The sequence below is a fragment of the Scyliorhinus torazame genome, chromosome 29 (assembly GCF_047496885.1).
Source record: "Scyliorhinus torazame isolate Kashiwa2021f chromosome 29, sScyTor2.1, whole genome shotgun sequence".
NCBI classification, from domain to species: domain Eukaryota; kingdom Metazoa; phylum Chordata; class Chondrichthyes; order Carcharhiniformes; family Scyliorhinidae; genus Scyliorhinus; species Scyliorhinus torazame.
In genome coordinates this window covers 31,795,744-31,811,071 of record NC_092735.1, presented here as the reverse complement: position 1 = coordinate 31,811,071, position 15,328 = coordinate 31,795,744, and the positions used below count along the sequence as shown (strand labels likewise).

General features: G+C 47.1%; 1 protein-coding gene across 5 annotated transcripts in view; it reads right to left on the bottom strand.

Moving 5' to 3' along the window:
* The window catches only part of LOC140404001 (transcription intermediary factor 1-beta-like), a 109,027-nt gene that overhangs the window by 12,236 nt on the left and 81,463 nt on the right, over positions 1 to 15,328 (bottom strand). For 3 of the 5 annotated variants that reach the window (XM_072492339.1, XM_072492336.1, XM_072492337.1), the window contains exons 9-14: positions 13,389 to 14,194; positions 11,629 to 11,979; positions 5,456 to 5,623; positions 4,090 to 4,281; positions 2,953 to 3,025; positions 598 to 646 (exon numbers count right to left, since the gene is read on the bottom strand). In XM_072492339.1, coding sequence (XP_072348440.1) covers positions 598 to 646; positions 2,953 to 3,025; positions 4,090 to 4,281; positions 5,456 to 5,623; positions 11,629 to 11,979; positions 13,389 to 14,194 — 1,639 coding nt within the window. The remainder of the gene's footprint in view (positions 1 to 597; positions 647 to 2,952; positions 3,026 to 4,089; positions 4,282 to 5,455; positions 5,624 to 11,628; positions 11,980 to 13,388; positions 14,195 to 15,328) is intronic. The other 2 variants (XM_072492340.1, XM_072492341.1) reach the window with 2 other exon arrangements.

Here is a 15,328-nt window from a genome sequence, read left to right as displayed (position 1 = left end):
TCTATCGCTCCACAGATGCCGCCCAGCCTGCTGAGCATATCCAGCATTTTCTGTTTTTATTTCAGATCTCCAGCACCTGAGTTACTCTCAGGTCACGTGACGCAGGCTGAAGATGTCCCCGACTTGCCTCAACCTCGGAGGGGCAAGCCTACTGAGCCAATGGGACATTTCCCGATTTCCACAATCAGTCAATCTGCAGCTTCTCGTATTAAGCCCATGAGCTTAATGTCGGATTTGCCTCATTGACGGTGTTCCCAAAGAACTGGCACAGGATTTTAAACTTCAGCCTTGAATGCTGAACGGCGAGGGTGAAAACAGTGCCGTGCACTGCAAACCCAGACGGAAATGTCATTGTGCCTGTCGTCCTCGAGGTAAAATGCATCACCTTCCTCGGACAGGCAATGAACAGCAGACAGGGGAGAGCAAAGAAACGCAGGAAATGAAAGATGTATCTCATATAAAAACACTCTGGGTGTCAAACTGGAATATTTTAGGTGCCCTTACAAAGTATAATTTGTAATTCTATTCTCCGTCGGATCTCCAGGCCTGTATATAATGGTTCATTAGGGAATCAGTTTACAAAATATCAATTCTTACCTGCCATTATTGCGCCTCAAGGTACATGGCAACGGGATGTGTCCAAATTCTAAACAGATAAACACAAAATGCACCTGGTCAAAAAAAATGTTTTAAATAACAAGACCCTGAAGGGGCTCAACAGAGCGAATGCTGAAAGGACAGACCGCAATGAGCGGAACACAGTTTAAAAATAAGGGGTCTCCCATTTAAGACGGAGATAAGAATTTTTTTCTCGCAGGGGGTCTCGAGTCGAGGCAGCTCTCTTCCCCGGGGAGTGGTAGAAGCAGGGTCATGATTATTTTTACGGCACAGGTATGTAGATTATTTTAGAAATTTAAAGTGCCAATTCTTTTCCCAATTAAGGAGCAATTTAGCCTGGCCATTCCACCTACCCTGCACATCTTTGGGGTGTGGGGGTGAGACCCACGCAGACCCGGGGAGAACGTGCAAACTCCACACGGACAGTGACCCAGGGTCGGGATCGAACTCGGGTCTTCGCCGCCGTGAGGCAGCAGTGCTAACCACTGCACCACCGTGCCGCCCCCGAGCATGTAGATTATTGACCAACAATAGAGGGGATAGGTGAGAAAGTGGCCACACTCAGATTAGCCTTCATCTTATTGAGGGGTCAAGTGGCCTTACCCCTGCTCCTAATTTGCATGGTCACATGGTTATGTATTGAATGCCTATATCTGTAGAAAGGGGTGGAGAAGAATTAGTACAAGGAGGTCCACAGTTTGTGGTGTGGGGAAGAATTGGATTGGTGGGAAACTGCAATAAGAAGTCCCTGAAACAGACAGAATTGACGGAGAATAAAAGGAGGAAGACCATCTCAGGATTCAAAATGATGAATAGGGGTTGGAAAGTAAAAAGGAGAGTCAATTATTTTCTTGAGTACGAGTAGAAGAAAAGGAAAAATGGCAAGCGATTTTTAAAAATGTTTTAAAGTATGGCAAAAGACAAGGATACGGAAAGGTCCTTGTTGATTGATTCTTGAGGTGAAACAGCTGTCCCAAGTGGGCAGAGCGAGTAGAATGGGTCAATAAAGAATCACAAAATGGTTCTAGCATTGAATGAGGCCATTCAACACCATGTCAGTGATGGCCATCTGCAGATGCAGATAGTATTCTCTACTATTGGCAGGCTCGCTTATTGAAACAGATAAAATTCACAGATAGATATAGATGCTGAGAGTCTGTTTAACCTGCCTGAAGAGTCTACCAACTATGAGATCTATTAACTATGGGGTCTATTACGATCCCAGACCAGACTCCGACAGTGGCCAGGATACTGGACCGAAACCCCAATATTTTATTTTAGTTTTGTAAGACTGCGGGGAAAGGATACTTTGCTCCAGGAGTGAGTTCATGCAAAATAGAGACATAGTATATTGAAACAAACGTTATTACTAACACAGTATTAAAATATCTTAACATCTCCCAAGAAAAAAGCTTACAATTGCTCTTTAAACAATGCTAATCAATACAGTGGCACAATAACCCTTAACTGCTATCTTTATTCCCCCTCAAACAACAAGACCATCTCAGCTCTCAATCCACTTTTAAATACAGTTAGCAGATTCAGGAATAGTTGCTGCTCAGAGATGTCTTGAAAACTCCACTTTGAGAAACTGCGATCTTGTGAGTCTGACTGAAAGAAAGAGACCTGGCTCCCTGTCAGAAAGAAGCCATTCAGCCCATCGTGTCTACGTCGGCCACAAAGAGCGCCGCTCATTTCAATCTCACTGTCCCAGCACCTGGCCCGCAGCCTCGCAGATTACAGACTTCAGATACAGATACAGGTAAATGAGTCAAGTCTTTCAGCCTCCATCACCAACTCAGGCAGTGAATTCCAAACTCCCGTCATCCTCTGGGATTGAAAATGTTTCCTCAAGTCCCCTCTAATCCTTCGACCGATCACCTTAAATCTGTGCCCCCCCCCCTCGTAAATTGCCCCCTCAGTGAGGAGAAACGGGTGGGTTTTTTTTCTATCCACCTAAAGGCCTCTCATGATTTTGTACACCTCAATTAGGTCACCCCTCAGCATTCTCTGTTGTAAGAAAAACAACCCTCGTCCCTCCTTATTACTGCAGTGCTATCCTCAGCTCATTGCTGCAGAACCTCACATGGCTGGAACCCGTTTAATAAGAGTCCTATTCAAAAGCATGGTCCCCGCTTGCGTTGCACCGTTAGCAGCAGGGACGTAACCCCGGGGACTTTACTGCAAACGTAAGTTCTTCCCTTCTTAACTCTACGAGACTCAACTGGATTTGCTGTAACACATCTCTAACCAGCTGTCCAGTCTCATCAGCCTGATATTTTTATTTACATTATGTTCAAGGCACAGTGAGTAATTCATGCTGGTGCCAGTTACCTGAAGTTTCTTGCAGTTCACTGATGCAATCTCTCTGCTCCTCTTGCTCTACACCGCTACTGGTATCTGGTAGCTGTCAACAAGGAAGAAATTATAATGAAGGCATTTTATCCATGGGCAGTTTGTTCAAATCTGTGAAGCATTACGTTGCAATGTTGCTGCAAGCAGCTGGATTACGTGATGGGACCTGCTGCCTTGGTTTGAGGTGGTTGGGGGGTGGGGAGGCATGGTGTCTCATGCTGTCTGCACGGGCGCAGAGAGTGAATGTGTGCAACTGAGGAAGCATGCTAAAAATGTTCTGACTTTGCATCACATCAATATTCTGACAAGGTACCACTCTCAGGGGGGGAAAAATTGAATTCTCAAGCTCCAGTCACAGAGCGAGCTCCAATGGATCTGCCCTCCTCCAATCTACTACACTAGTCAGGTAGGCCAGTAGTGTTTTTAGCGGGAGCACCTTATTACACACAGGAGCCACCAGGAAACCATCCCGCCCCCTCTCGAGGAGCAGAGAACCTTTACTCCTGCCCCCAACGGTCAGAAAACCGACTTTCACACCTTCCCTCACAAGCAGGAACCCAACGGCGTCTTCAACGAGCAGGATCCTGCACCCCCCCCCCCCCCCGCCCCCCACCAATCACACACACACAACTCACTCCCCCCACAACATAGTGGAATCTCCCTCAATAAGAGGGATCCCGCCCCTCCACCCCCCCCTCCCTCAAACCCCATCACAATAAGCTAGAAACTCCGAGCTTCCCCCACTCCCTTACAATGAACCCCCCCACCACCACAATGAACGGGGAAACATCAACCCTACGCCCTCTCCCCCCCCTGCAAGGGAAACCATTAGAGGCTCCCTCTGTCCCTCACAGCGAGTTCGAAATCTCCTCCCCCAATGAGCTGGAGATGCGAGGGGTGGAGATGCTGCCTTTAAATTGTCTACATAAGGAAAAGAACGGATTGCGGCGTGATGGAGCATTCAAATCAAAATACATCGAGATGGTGCAAAGGTGCTCTTTCCGCTCACGAAAATGAAAACCTTGGAAGGATATGGTTAAGCGGGAGATGGAATGAAGAGCCACATTGCCCCACAACAGGAAGACATGAAGTTGGCACAATTTGTTTTACGCTAACCTTGAAGGGCACACCCCTCTTTGGTTCTGAAAATGCACGAGGAATGCGGTATGCAGACTGCCCATCAACAAATTCTTCCGTACCAGACTCAGACCAGGACATTGCTCCATTGGAGGTCGGAATCAGAGAGTACAGTAAACTATCAGCTCTACCAACCTGCTGTGGCACCAGGGGGGAGCCCGGATAGGAATACTGCAACACAAGACAGCATCTGGTAATGAGATAAGCAAAAGGAAAGACTCTACAGACGAGGGATTAACTGAATTACATAATAGTTATAGGATTAGCCAGGATAACGTCTGGATCGGGTTAAGCTCCATTATACTTTGCCAGTCCTAGCAACAGGAATCTTACCCCATGATGTCCAGCCAGCTTCCTGCCACGCCAACCTCACACCTAACCTCTTATCATCACCATGACAAACTCGCTTTCAAATGCTGCCTGGTTTTCTCTACTTGCCAAACAAGTCCATAAGGCTTCACCTTCCAATGTCAGCCTAATTACTCCCCTCACCCAAACCCCACCCCCTCACCTGCCAGGCTTCCCGGAGCAAGGGACGGGACTTTTTGGGAATGGGGCTTACCAATCCGTTCCCTCCAAACCAGTCCGTTCACCAAACGAGTGCACAGCACTCAAATGATCAAACAGAAGCAAAGAAATGGTTATAAACACGCAGCACTGTTGACGACCAGGAAGATAATAAACATTCCTGACAGCAGAATAACACCCAAACACTCTCAACAATCAAGATACTACAAGCTGTAAACTCGGCCGAGTTTATTAATCCCCTCTCTTTGTGAATGTTTTAGCAGGATGCAGAGGAATCAGACTGACCCTGCACACGCTCACCAGTAGCCAAATGTGTGGGTCCACTCATCCTACTGGAAATTGCTGGGCATGTCAGATGAAATGTGCCTTTGTTAAACCGTGGCCAGGGGTGTCGATGCTGATGGATCAGGTTGCTGGAAGCTGCACCAGCACGGGTACAGCGCATGCATTACATGCACATCAGCCTAAACATCAATGTGCATTACACAGCGTGGTTATTGCACAATAACCTGCTGCATCACGGCGGTGTTTGAATAAAGATTTTGATGGCGTACTACATCTTGGAAGTTGTGCCTCAAGAGAGTGTGGATAGGATGAAGATGCTGTGATGAGCTAAGTGAAGTATAATTTAGAAAAACTCTTAAAGTCATTCCTTTTATGTAGCTTCAACTCACAAGAAATCTCTTACAGCCATGCAGCTGACTAACAACCAAGGGAGCAGAGATGGGAATTCCAGGAAAACGAACCAGTCTCCCCCATCCGTCTGCCTAAATTTTCTTTTAGAATTCTCACGCTTTCTGAATCGCTCGGTAATTACCTGTTTCTGCATAAGATCGTGGGCATTGGCTGGGCCGTCTCTGTGAGGCAGAATGACACAGGGATACGAGGTTGCCTGCTCCACCAACATCTTGAGTTGGTAAACCGGGCTGTTGTCAAGGTGAAGGTTTGATGTTGGAGACTGGCGGCAATTCACACCAACCGGAGTCTAGAGAATAGAAAATCGAAGGTCAGTGCTTTAGTGAAGTTGGAACACAAGCTCCGTGAAGCTGTGAATGGGTATCTGCACTGATAGGTATCTTCCCTCACAACTGGCCTCATAGGATAACATCAGGCTCATCTGCCCATCCTGCCTGACCCTCGTGACATGAACAAAATAAACTGGAGCCCAACTTGATTTTATTTCTTAAATCTCTCGTCCTGTCTAAGTGATACCCACTTGAAGGAAAGTGACACAATTCCCACGGAGTTGGGAATAAAATCTTATCAGAGCCTTTTTCACAAAGCAAGATGTGAAATCTGGCCGTATTCTAATGCACATTGCAGCCCCCATGGGTTGGCCTGGAGGGACGAGGGAATGGAGCCCACGAGGGAACAGGCCATTCTGGACTTAGTGTTATGTAATGAGCCAGACTTGATTAAAGATCTTAAAGTAAGGGAACACTTAGGAGGCAGTGATCATAATATGGTAGAATTCAATCTCCAATTTGAAAGAAAGAAGGTAGAATCAGATGTAAAGGTGTTACAGTTAAATAAAGGTAACTACAGGGGTATGAGGGAGGAACTGATGAAAATCGACTGGGAGCAGAGCCTAGTGGGAAAGACAGTAGAACAGCAATGGAAGGAGTTTCTGGGAGTAATTGAGGACACAGTACAGAGGTTCATCCCAAAGAAAAGAAAGGTTATCAGAGGGGGGATTAGGCAGCCATGGCTGACAAAGGAAGTTAGGGAATGCATCAAAGCAAAAGAGAAAGCCTATAATGTGGCAAAGAGTAGTGGGAAGTCAGAAGATTGGGAAGGCTACAAAAACGAACAGAGGATAACAAAGAGAGAAATAAGGAAAGAGAGGATCAAATATGATGGTAGGCTAGCTAGTAACATTAGGAATGATAGTAAAAGTTTTGTTAAATACATTAAAAACAAACGGGAGGCAAAAGTAGACATTGGGCCGCTCCAAAATGACGCTGGTAATCTAGTGAGGGGAGACAAGGAAATAGCTGAGGAACTAATTAAGTACTTTGCGTCAGTCTTCACAGTAGAAGACATGAGTAATATCCCAACAATTCAGGAGAGTCAGGGGGCAGAGTTGAATATGGTAGCCATCACAAAGGAGAAAGTGCTAGAGAAACTAAGAGGTCTAAAAATTGATAAATCTCCAGGCCCAGATGGGCTACATCCTAGAGTTCTAAAGGAGATAGCTGAAGAAATAGTGGAGGCGTTAGCTATGATCTTTCAAAAGTCACTGGAGTCAGAGAAAGTCCCAGAGGATTGGAAAATCGCTGTTGTAACCCCCCTGTCCAAGAAGGGAACAAGGAAAAAGATGGAAAATTATAGGCCAATTAGCCTAACCTCGGTTGTTGGCAAGTTTCTAGAATCCATTGTTAAGGATGAGATTTCTAAATTCTTGGGACGTGCAGGGTCAGATTAGGACAAGTCAGCATGGATTTAGTAAAGGGAGGTCGTGCCTGACAAACCTGTTAGAGTTCTTTGAAGAGATAACAAATGTTAGACCAAGGAGAGCCAATGGATGTTATCTATCTTGACTTCCAAAAGGCCTTTGATAAGGTGCCTCACGGGAGACTGCTGAGTAAAATAAGGGCCCATGGTATTCGAGGCAAGGTACTAACATGGATTGACGATTGGCTGTCAAGACAGAAGGCAGAGAGTTGTGATAAAAGGTTCTTTTTCGGAATGGCAACCGGTGACGAGTTGTGTCCAGTGTTGGGGCCACAGCTGTTCTCTTTATATATTAACGATCTAGATGGGGGCATTCTGGCTAAGTTTGCCGATGATACAAAGATAGGTGGAGGGGCAGGTAGTATGGAGGTGGTGGGGAGGCTGCAGAAAGATTTAGACAGTTTAGGAGAGTGGTCAAAGAAATGGCTGATGAAATTCAACGTGGGCAAGTGCGAGGTCTTGCACTTTGGAAAAAAGAATAGAGGCATGGACTATTTTCTAAACGGTGACAAAATTCAGAATGCTGAAGTGCAAAGGGATTTGGGAGTCCTAGTCCAGGATTCTCTAAAGGTAAACTTGCAGGTTGAGTCCGTAATTAAGAAAGCAAATGCAATGTTGTCATTCATCCCAAGAGGCTTGGAATATAAAAGCAGGGATGTACTTCTGAAGCTATATGAAGCATTAGTTAGGCCCCATTTAGAATACTGTGAGCAATTTTGGGCCCCACACCTCAGGAAGGACATACTGGCACTGGAGCGGGTCCAGCGGAGATTCACACGGATGATCCCAGGAATGGTCGGCCTAACATACGATGAACCTCTGAGGATCCTGGGATTATATTCATTGGAGTTTAGGAGGTTGAGGGAAGATCTAATAGAAACTTACAAGATAATGAATGGCTTAGATAGGGTGGACGTAGGGAAGTTTGTTTCCATTAGCAGGGGAGACTAGGGCCCGGGGGCACAGCCTTAGAATAAAAGGGAGTCACTTTAGAACAGAGATGAGGAGAATTTCTTCAGCCAGAGAGTGGTGGGTCTGTGGAATTCATTGCCACAGAGGGCGGTGGAGGCCGGGACGTTTAGTGTCTTTTAAGACAGAAGTTGATAAATTCTTGATTTCTCGAGGAATTAAGGGCTATGGAGAGAGAGCGGGTAAATGGAGTTGAAATCAGCCATGATTGAATGGTGGAGTGGACTCGATGGGCCGAATGGCCTTAGTTCCGCTCCTATGTCCTATGGTCTTATGGACACCGCACATGAGGAATTGGACAATCCAGTTAGTGACCTGCCCAAGTGAGTCGGTGGCTAAGGCGCAATCTGCAATGCACTGAGAAAGAGTGGAATTCAGAGCGGCACAAAGGGACCCAAGTCCACTTCACGTTCGATGGATAAACCGCTCGTCTTTGAGCAGTGGCCTGGTTTGTCTTTGGGGGTTTCCTGACCAGAGCAGACAGCTGAAAGGTACAGGGTCCAACTCTGCGATAACAGTGAAGGGGAAGGTTTTTTTGGGGGGGGGAAAGAAGAGAGAGAGAGAGAGAGAGAGAGAGAGGGGGGGTGGGGGGTGGGGCTGTTTATGCATGCTGGCCAAGAGGGAAAACAGCTGAGCCACAAAGCCCAAGGTTCGATCCCCCCTTGGTGCCACGTTAATGAATCTCGGCCTGTGGTTGTAGTTAAAAATGTGATTTGAGCCATTGAAGACTGAGATGAGGAGGATTTGCTTCACTCAGAGGATGGTGAATTGGTGGAATACTCCAGCCCAGGGGGCACTCTGGAAGCTCAATCAAGATAGAAATCGATAGATTTCTGGAGACCGGTGACATCAAGGGATCTGGCGGGAAAAGTGACATTGAGGTAGATGATCAGCTGTAATCAAATTGAAGCGTGGAGCAGGCTCGATGGGACGAATGGCTGACTCCTGTTCCCAGGTTCCTATGTACAACTGGGCTTGAGGCAGACAAAAAACAGCCAGAGCTCCTGCTCTGTGGCAACATCTGCTAAATGTCCACGTGGCCACAGAGTAACGGTAAAATCAGGTTGGACTCGCTATCACACTCGAGACTGAAAAACCATGGGTCAATTTTACGAGAGGGTAGTTGGCGATGTAGAGGAGAGCTTGCCTGGATTACTGGTGCACGTTCCCGGAGGAGGAGGAGCATGCTCCATGCCAGCAGTGAGAATTCATGAATGAATTTTTCAACAGTCGAGCCTCACAAATGGTGCCAGCTTAGGCACCTGGAGGTCATGAGATCTCGAGCTGTGGCCTTTGTTAGCGAGAGAAAAGCTAGCGGAAGTACATTGCTGAAAGTTAACCTCTCACGCCTCCACTCTAGTTTCCATCCATTTCATCGGACACGGCACTCAGTGGCCTGATGGGAGCGGTGTGGTGCACCAATGCTGTACACACAACTGTTACGATGCAACCCGCATACCACTCGCAAGGTTTTTGGAATGTCACCATTCAGACACATTTACATCTAACTGCTCTGTAAGCTGTTTAAAATTGCACGTTTGTGGTTCAAAAAGTATTTTCTCCTCTGGCGGCAGTGGTTAGCACTGCTGCCTCACGTCGCTGGGGACAAGGGTTCGATCCCGGCCCCAGGTTACTGCCCGTGTGGTGTTTGCACATTCTCCCCGTGTCTGCGTGGGTCTCACCCCCACAACCCAAAATTGTGCAGGCTAGGTAGATTGGCTACGCTAAATTGCCCATAAATTGGAAAACAAAAAGAATTGGGTACTCTAAATTTATTTAAAAATATACATTCTCCCTATGTCTCTTGAAAGTAACACCCGTTGTCCGGGACACAGCCCCAGGGACATCAACTATCTGCCAATCCTTCATCCAAGTGATCAAGCTAGACAGGTTTGCCATCAGCAGTCAACCACATCAACTCTTATAACATCCCGAGTTATATCCATAACCATAGTCAATGATCGATTGGAGGATATTCAACTGTAGAAGCCACTGCAGACAAGTCTAAAACTGCTTTCACCCAATAGCCAACCAGCATACGATGGGGCAAACTGCATTCTATAAGACCAGCAAATTTACATGGGTCAGGGATTAAACCTGCAGATTTGTTTCAATTCTGGAATGCGGCAAAAATAAATTTTTTTAACAGAATAGCACCGCATCGCTTCTTCCAGAAACTTACCCTTTGGAGAGGTGACTTTTGAGTTTCAGCGACTGTACGACGTGGTAAACAGCAGGCAAGTCGGGCACAGAGAAATGAATGACCAGCTAATCCATTTGGTTTCGGGGGTGGGGCAATGATTGAGGGAGGAATACTGACAGAACCAGGTTAACTCATTACTCTTCAAAATTGTGCAACTGGATCTTTAACTTTTATTTTTATAAATTTAGAGTACCCAATTCTTTTTTTCCAATTAAGGGGCAATTTAGTGTGGCCAATCCACCTAGCCTGCACATCTTTGGGTTGTGGGGGCGAAACCCACGCAAACACGGGGAGAATGTGCAAACTCCACACGGACAGTGACCCAGGATCGAACTCGGCGCCGTGAGGCAGCAATGCTAACCACTGTGCCACCTTGCTGCCCTGACCGGATCTTTAACATGCACCCAAGCAGACAGATGGGGCCTCAGTTTAACATCTCATTTTAAAGGGAAAAAGGACAGCGTCAACACAGTCCTCCCTCAGTGATGCCCCAGAGTTTCAGCCTAAATCACATGCTCAAGTCCTAGAGTTTGCCTTGAATCACTAACTTTTGAACTACATGCTGTAAAGGACGCAAAAGCAAATGATGTGGAATGACTGTAGAACACAGGGCGCGAGGGAAAGGAAAACATTTATCCTACTTCAAAAATCACAACTGTGTTCAGTACTTGAATCTGTCTCTGGAGTTTGACATCAGGGGTGATCAATATCAGAGCTCCTCCTGATGCCGGGAGCAGGTACAACGACATTAGTTTCTTCATCGCTACTTTTCAACTTTGGTTCCTACATCCCCAGAATTTCTTAACACCCCCCCACCCCCTCACTTGCCGAAGAGCGACTAAAATGAGCTGTACATCAGGTTACAATCGAGAAGAAAGCTGAAGCAAAGTGGGAATGTCAATGATATTTCACTAACAAGGTGGGCATCAATAAACCAAGCTCACTTTTAAAATAAGCAAAATACTGCAGCTGCTGGAATCTGAAACGTACAGAGAACACTGGGGGGAAAAAAATCAGATCTGGCAGCATCAGATGTTGCCAGACATGCTGAGTTTTTCGAGCATCCTGTTTGTCCCCCTTTTGATTCTGCGCCAAACAAGAGCTGTTTTTTTACCCCCAAACTCGGCAGGTGTCTAGAGAGTACCTGGGATATCTAACCCAAGTGTCGGGGATCTGTTGCTAATCAATGGTAGTGATGGAGGGAGATTGAAGCGGTGAATTAAGAAGCCTAGAGGCACGCCGTTACAACACATTGCTCAAGACTAATATTTCTCATGGGAAATGGGACCGATAGGTCAGATTAACCCAAAGTCAATGGGTTAAACAAGTTGCGTGCAATCAACACATTTATTCAATACACTTACACTCTGACTGGCGGGAGTGCTGGCGTGGACCTGCTGGGGTGAAGCATTTGTGACTAACCGCCGACTGAAAGTAGTATTGGATCGGAGTGCTTGCTGCACCGGAGGAGAAGGCCGGCTGACAGGCACGCTGGGCTGTGCGACGGACGTAAATGCTTGCTGCACCGGCGGAGACTGTCTGCTGCCAGGAATGCTGAATCCAAAGGCCGGCTGCTGCCGCTGCACAGGGGAAGGCAGTTTGTTCACGGCAGGAGGTTGCTGGACGGGCATTTGCGGGTACTGGATAGCAGCAGGCTGCTGCCCGCTGATAAGAGGCTTGAGAGCTCCCTGAGTGTGTCCTTGAGGCTGGTGGACCTGCATTGAACAAGATTAAAGTTGGAGGGGTAAAAAGATAAGAAAACCACACATGCTCGAAATCAGAAATCACAGGTGATGCTGGAAAGAAACGGGCCCCCCAGCATCCGAAAATGAACTCAGCAAACGAGCCAAATAACCCAAATATTCACAATTCATAGAATCATAGAATTTACAGTGCAGGGGTCGAGGCTGCATCGACCCTCGGAAAGAGCACCCTACTTAAGCCCATGCCTCCACTCTATCCCCGTAACCCAGTAACCCCACCTTTTGGACACTAAGGGACAATTTAGCACGACCAATCCACCTAACTTGCACATCTTTAGACTGTGGGAGGAAATCGGAGCACCCGGAGGAAACCCACGCAGACACTGGGAGAAAGTGCAGACCCCGCACAGGTCACCCGAGGCCGGAATTGAATCCGGGTCCCTGGAGCTGTGAGGCAGCAGTGCTAACCACTGTGCCGCCACAATTGCACAATGGTACCTGGAATGTTGGATATCAGTTATGGGGAAAGCCTGGAAACACCAAGGTTATCCTGCTTATGTTGAGGAGCTTAATTGGAGATTTATGATTTAAGATTTTGCTAAAATAAATAGAGGGTTTTTGAGCTGAAAAGTTATAGAGTTCAAAGGCTGCTGGCACTCTGGTCAGACCAAACCACAGAGGCTTATTGAGAGAATACACAGGGTAGGGGGATAAACACAAAAATAATCAGTATTTTGGGAGTACAGAACTTGAGTATTGCTGAAAAAAGAGACAGGAAGAGACATGCTGTCTAAGCTCCTTGCGCTCATTGGGACAAATCACAAGATTATCAAGTAAAGGTAACAACAATTCATACTGTCCCAGAAGAGAATGCCGATTGATCGGTAGCGGCGTTGCCATTGAGAATGCAGCAGGGAACAGTTAACTGCCAATCTCGTGTCCAAATCCAAACCGGGCAAGTCGACTGATTGATCAAGGCACTGGCATGGGGAATGAACCAGGGAATGGCTGTCCCCCAAGCTTTTGTTTAGTTGAAAGAAACGGTGCAGTGTGTGGACAGGCTCCTTCTGTCTGCAAAGGAGAGGGAACCGTATGCGACCTCTGGCACGCGTAAGTGAGTCATGCTGCAAGCCTGATTAATAATATTAAATTGGTTTCCATTATAATTCTTAGTACAGTCAGGGTGTCTAACGAATGTTGTCCAATCGCAGACTCACATCTAATGTTGCACACTGTTTTTGAGTTTTGCAAGCACGGGCTGGTTGTAGTCAGTACTTTGCCTCTTCCAAATTAATCAGCACTCTCTTCTCATGCTGTATAAATTGTTGCTTCCTAATCTTGCAATCTGTTCTGATGAGTGCAAGATGAAAAGCTTCTCTTTTTTGAGCAATACTAAAATAATTTCTGAATGGTTAACTTACTTGTACTCCATTCATCTGTGGCAGTAATAGCATCTCACTCATTAGCTGCTGTTGTTGCATCTGCACAATGTTGCCTTGTTGCACCAACTGCACTTGCATCTGCTGCAGGTATCTCCCATTTGCAGTTGGCATTGCGGCTGTTGGCCTGACCAGCTGCACTGCTTGCTGCATCCGTGTCTGTCCAATCACCGGGGGCCAGGACGGAGCTGGGTGAGGCTGGCGCATGAGAACCTGCTGCGTGCTCTGTTGAGCAGGGGGCTGGCGAGGGGGTGGGAGCTGCTGGTAACTGGGCGGTGGAGGTCGATGGGAGGGCTGCATAGGTACGTGGCCTCGCCAAGAGTTTCCCTGGGTCGTAATCATGCGATTGTGCTGGGACGTGGGAGGGTGCTGGGACGTGGGTGGATGCTGGGACGTGGGAGGATGCTGGGAGGCGGGAGGATGCTGGGAGGCGGGAGGATGCTGGGAGGCGGGAGGATGCTGGGAGGCGGGAGGATGCTGGGAGGCGGGAGGATGCTGGGAGGCGGGAGGATGCTGGGAGGCGGGAGGATGCTGGGAGGCGGGAGGATGCTGGGAGGTGGTAGGATGCTGGGAGGCGGTAGGATGCTGGGAGGCGGTATGATACTGGGAGGCGGTAGGATACTGAGAGGCGGTAGGATACTGGGAGGCGGTAGGATACTGGGAGGCGGTAGGATACTGGGAGGCGGGAGGGTGCTGGGAGAAGGCCTGAGGAGAGTGGCCAGATGTCGAAGGATGCTGAACTGGAAGATGTGCTGATAGTGTTGGGGGAATTTCAATCACAATATTGCCTGTTGGGAAAAAAAACACTTGGGAAATGTTCAAGATTATCAAGGCACTATATTTGCAATATTACAATTACAAAAATATACCATTTACAACAATAATAACTTGCATTTATATAATGTAAAACATGACAAGGTACTTAACAGGAGCATTAATGGACAATGAGCCAGGCAAGGAGATATGAGGACAGGCAACTTTTAGGGCGTACCTTAAAATAATTCAGAAAGGAGGAAAGGTTTAACAGAACTGAAGGCACGTATGTTAATAGAACAAAAACAAAGAACAAAGAAAATTACAGCACAGGAACAGGCCCTTCGGCCCTCCCAGCCTGCGCCGATCCAGATCCTTTATCTAAACCGGTCTTCTATTTTCCAAGGATCTACTTCCCTCTGTTCCCCGCCCGATCATATATCTGTCTAGATGCATCTTAAATGATGCTATCGTGCCCGCCTCTACCACCTCCGCTGGCGTTCCAGGCACCCACCACCCTCTGTGTAAAAAACTTTCCACGCACATCTCCCTTAAACTTTCCCCCTCTCACCTTGAAATCATGACCCCTTGTAATTGACACCCGCATTCTTGGAAAAAGCTTGTTGCTATCCACCCTGTCCATACCTCTCATAATTTTGTAGACCTCAATCATGTACCCCCTCAACCTCCACCTTTCCAACAAAAACAATCCTAATCTACTCAACCTTTCTTCATAGTTAGCACCCTCCATACCAGGCAACATCTTGGTGAACCTCCTCTGCCCCCTCTCTAAAGCATCCACATCCTTCTGGTAATGTGGCGACCAGAACTGCACGCAGTATTCCAAATGTGGCCTAACCAAAGTCCTATACAACTGTCACATGACCTGCCGACTCTTGTACTCAATACCCCGTCCGATGAAGGCAAGCATGCTGTATGCCGTCTTGACCACTCTATCGACCTGCGTTGCCACCTTCAGGGTACAATGGACCTGAACTCCCAGATCTCTCTGTACATCAATTTTCCCCAGGACTCTTCCATTGACCGTATAGTCCGCTCTTGAATTAGATCTTCCAAAATGCATCACCTCGCATTTGCCTGGATTGAAATCCATCTGCCATTTCTCTGCCCAACTCTCCAATCTATCTATATTTTGCTGTATTCTCTGA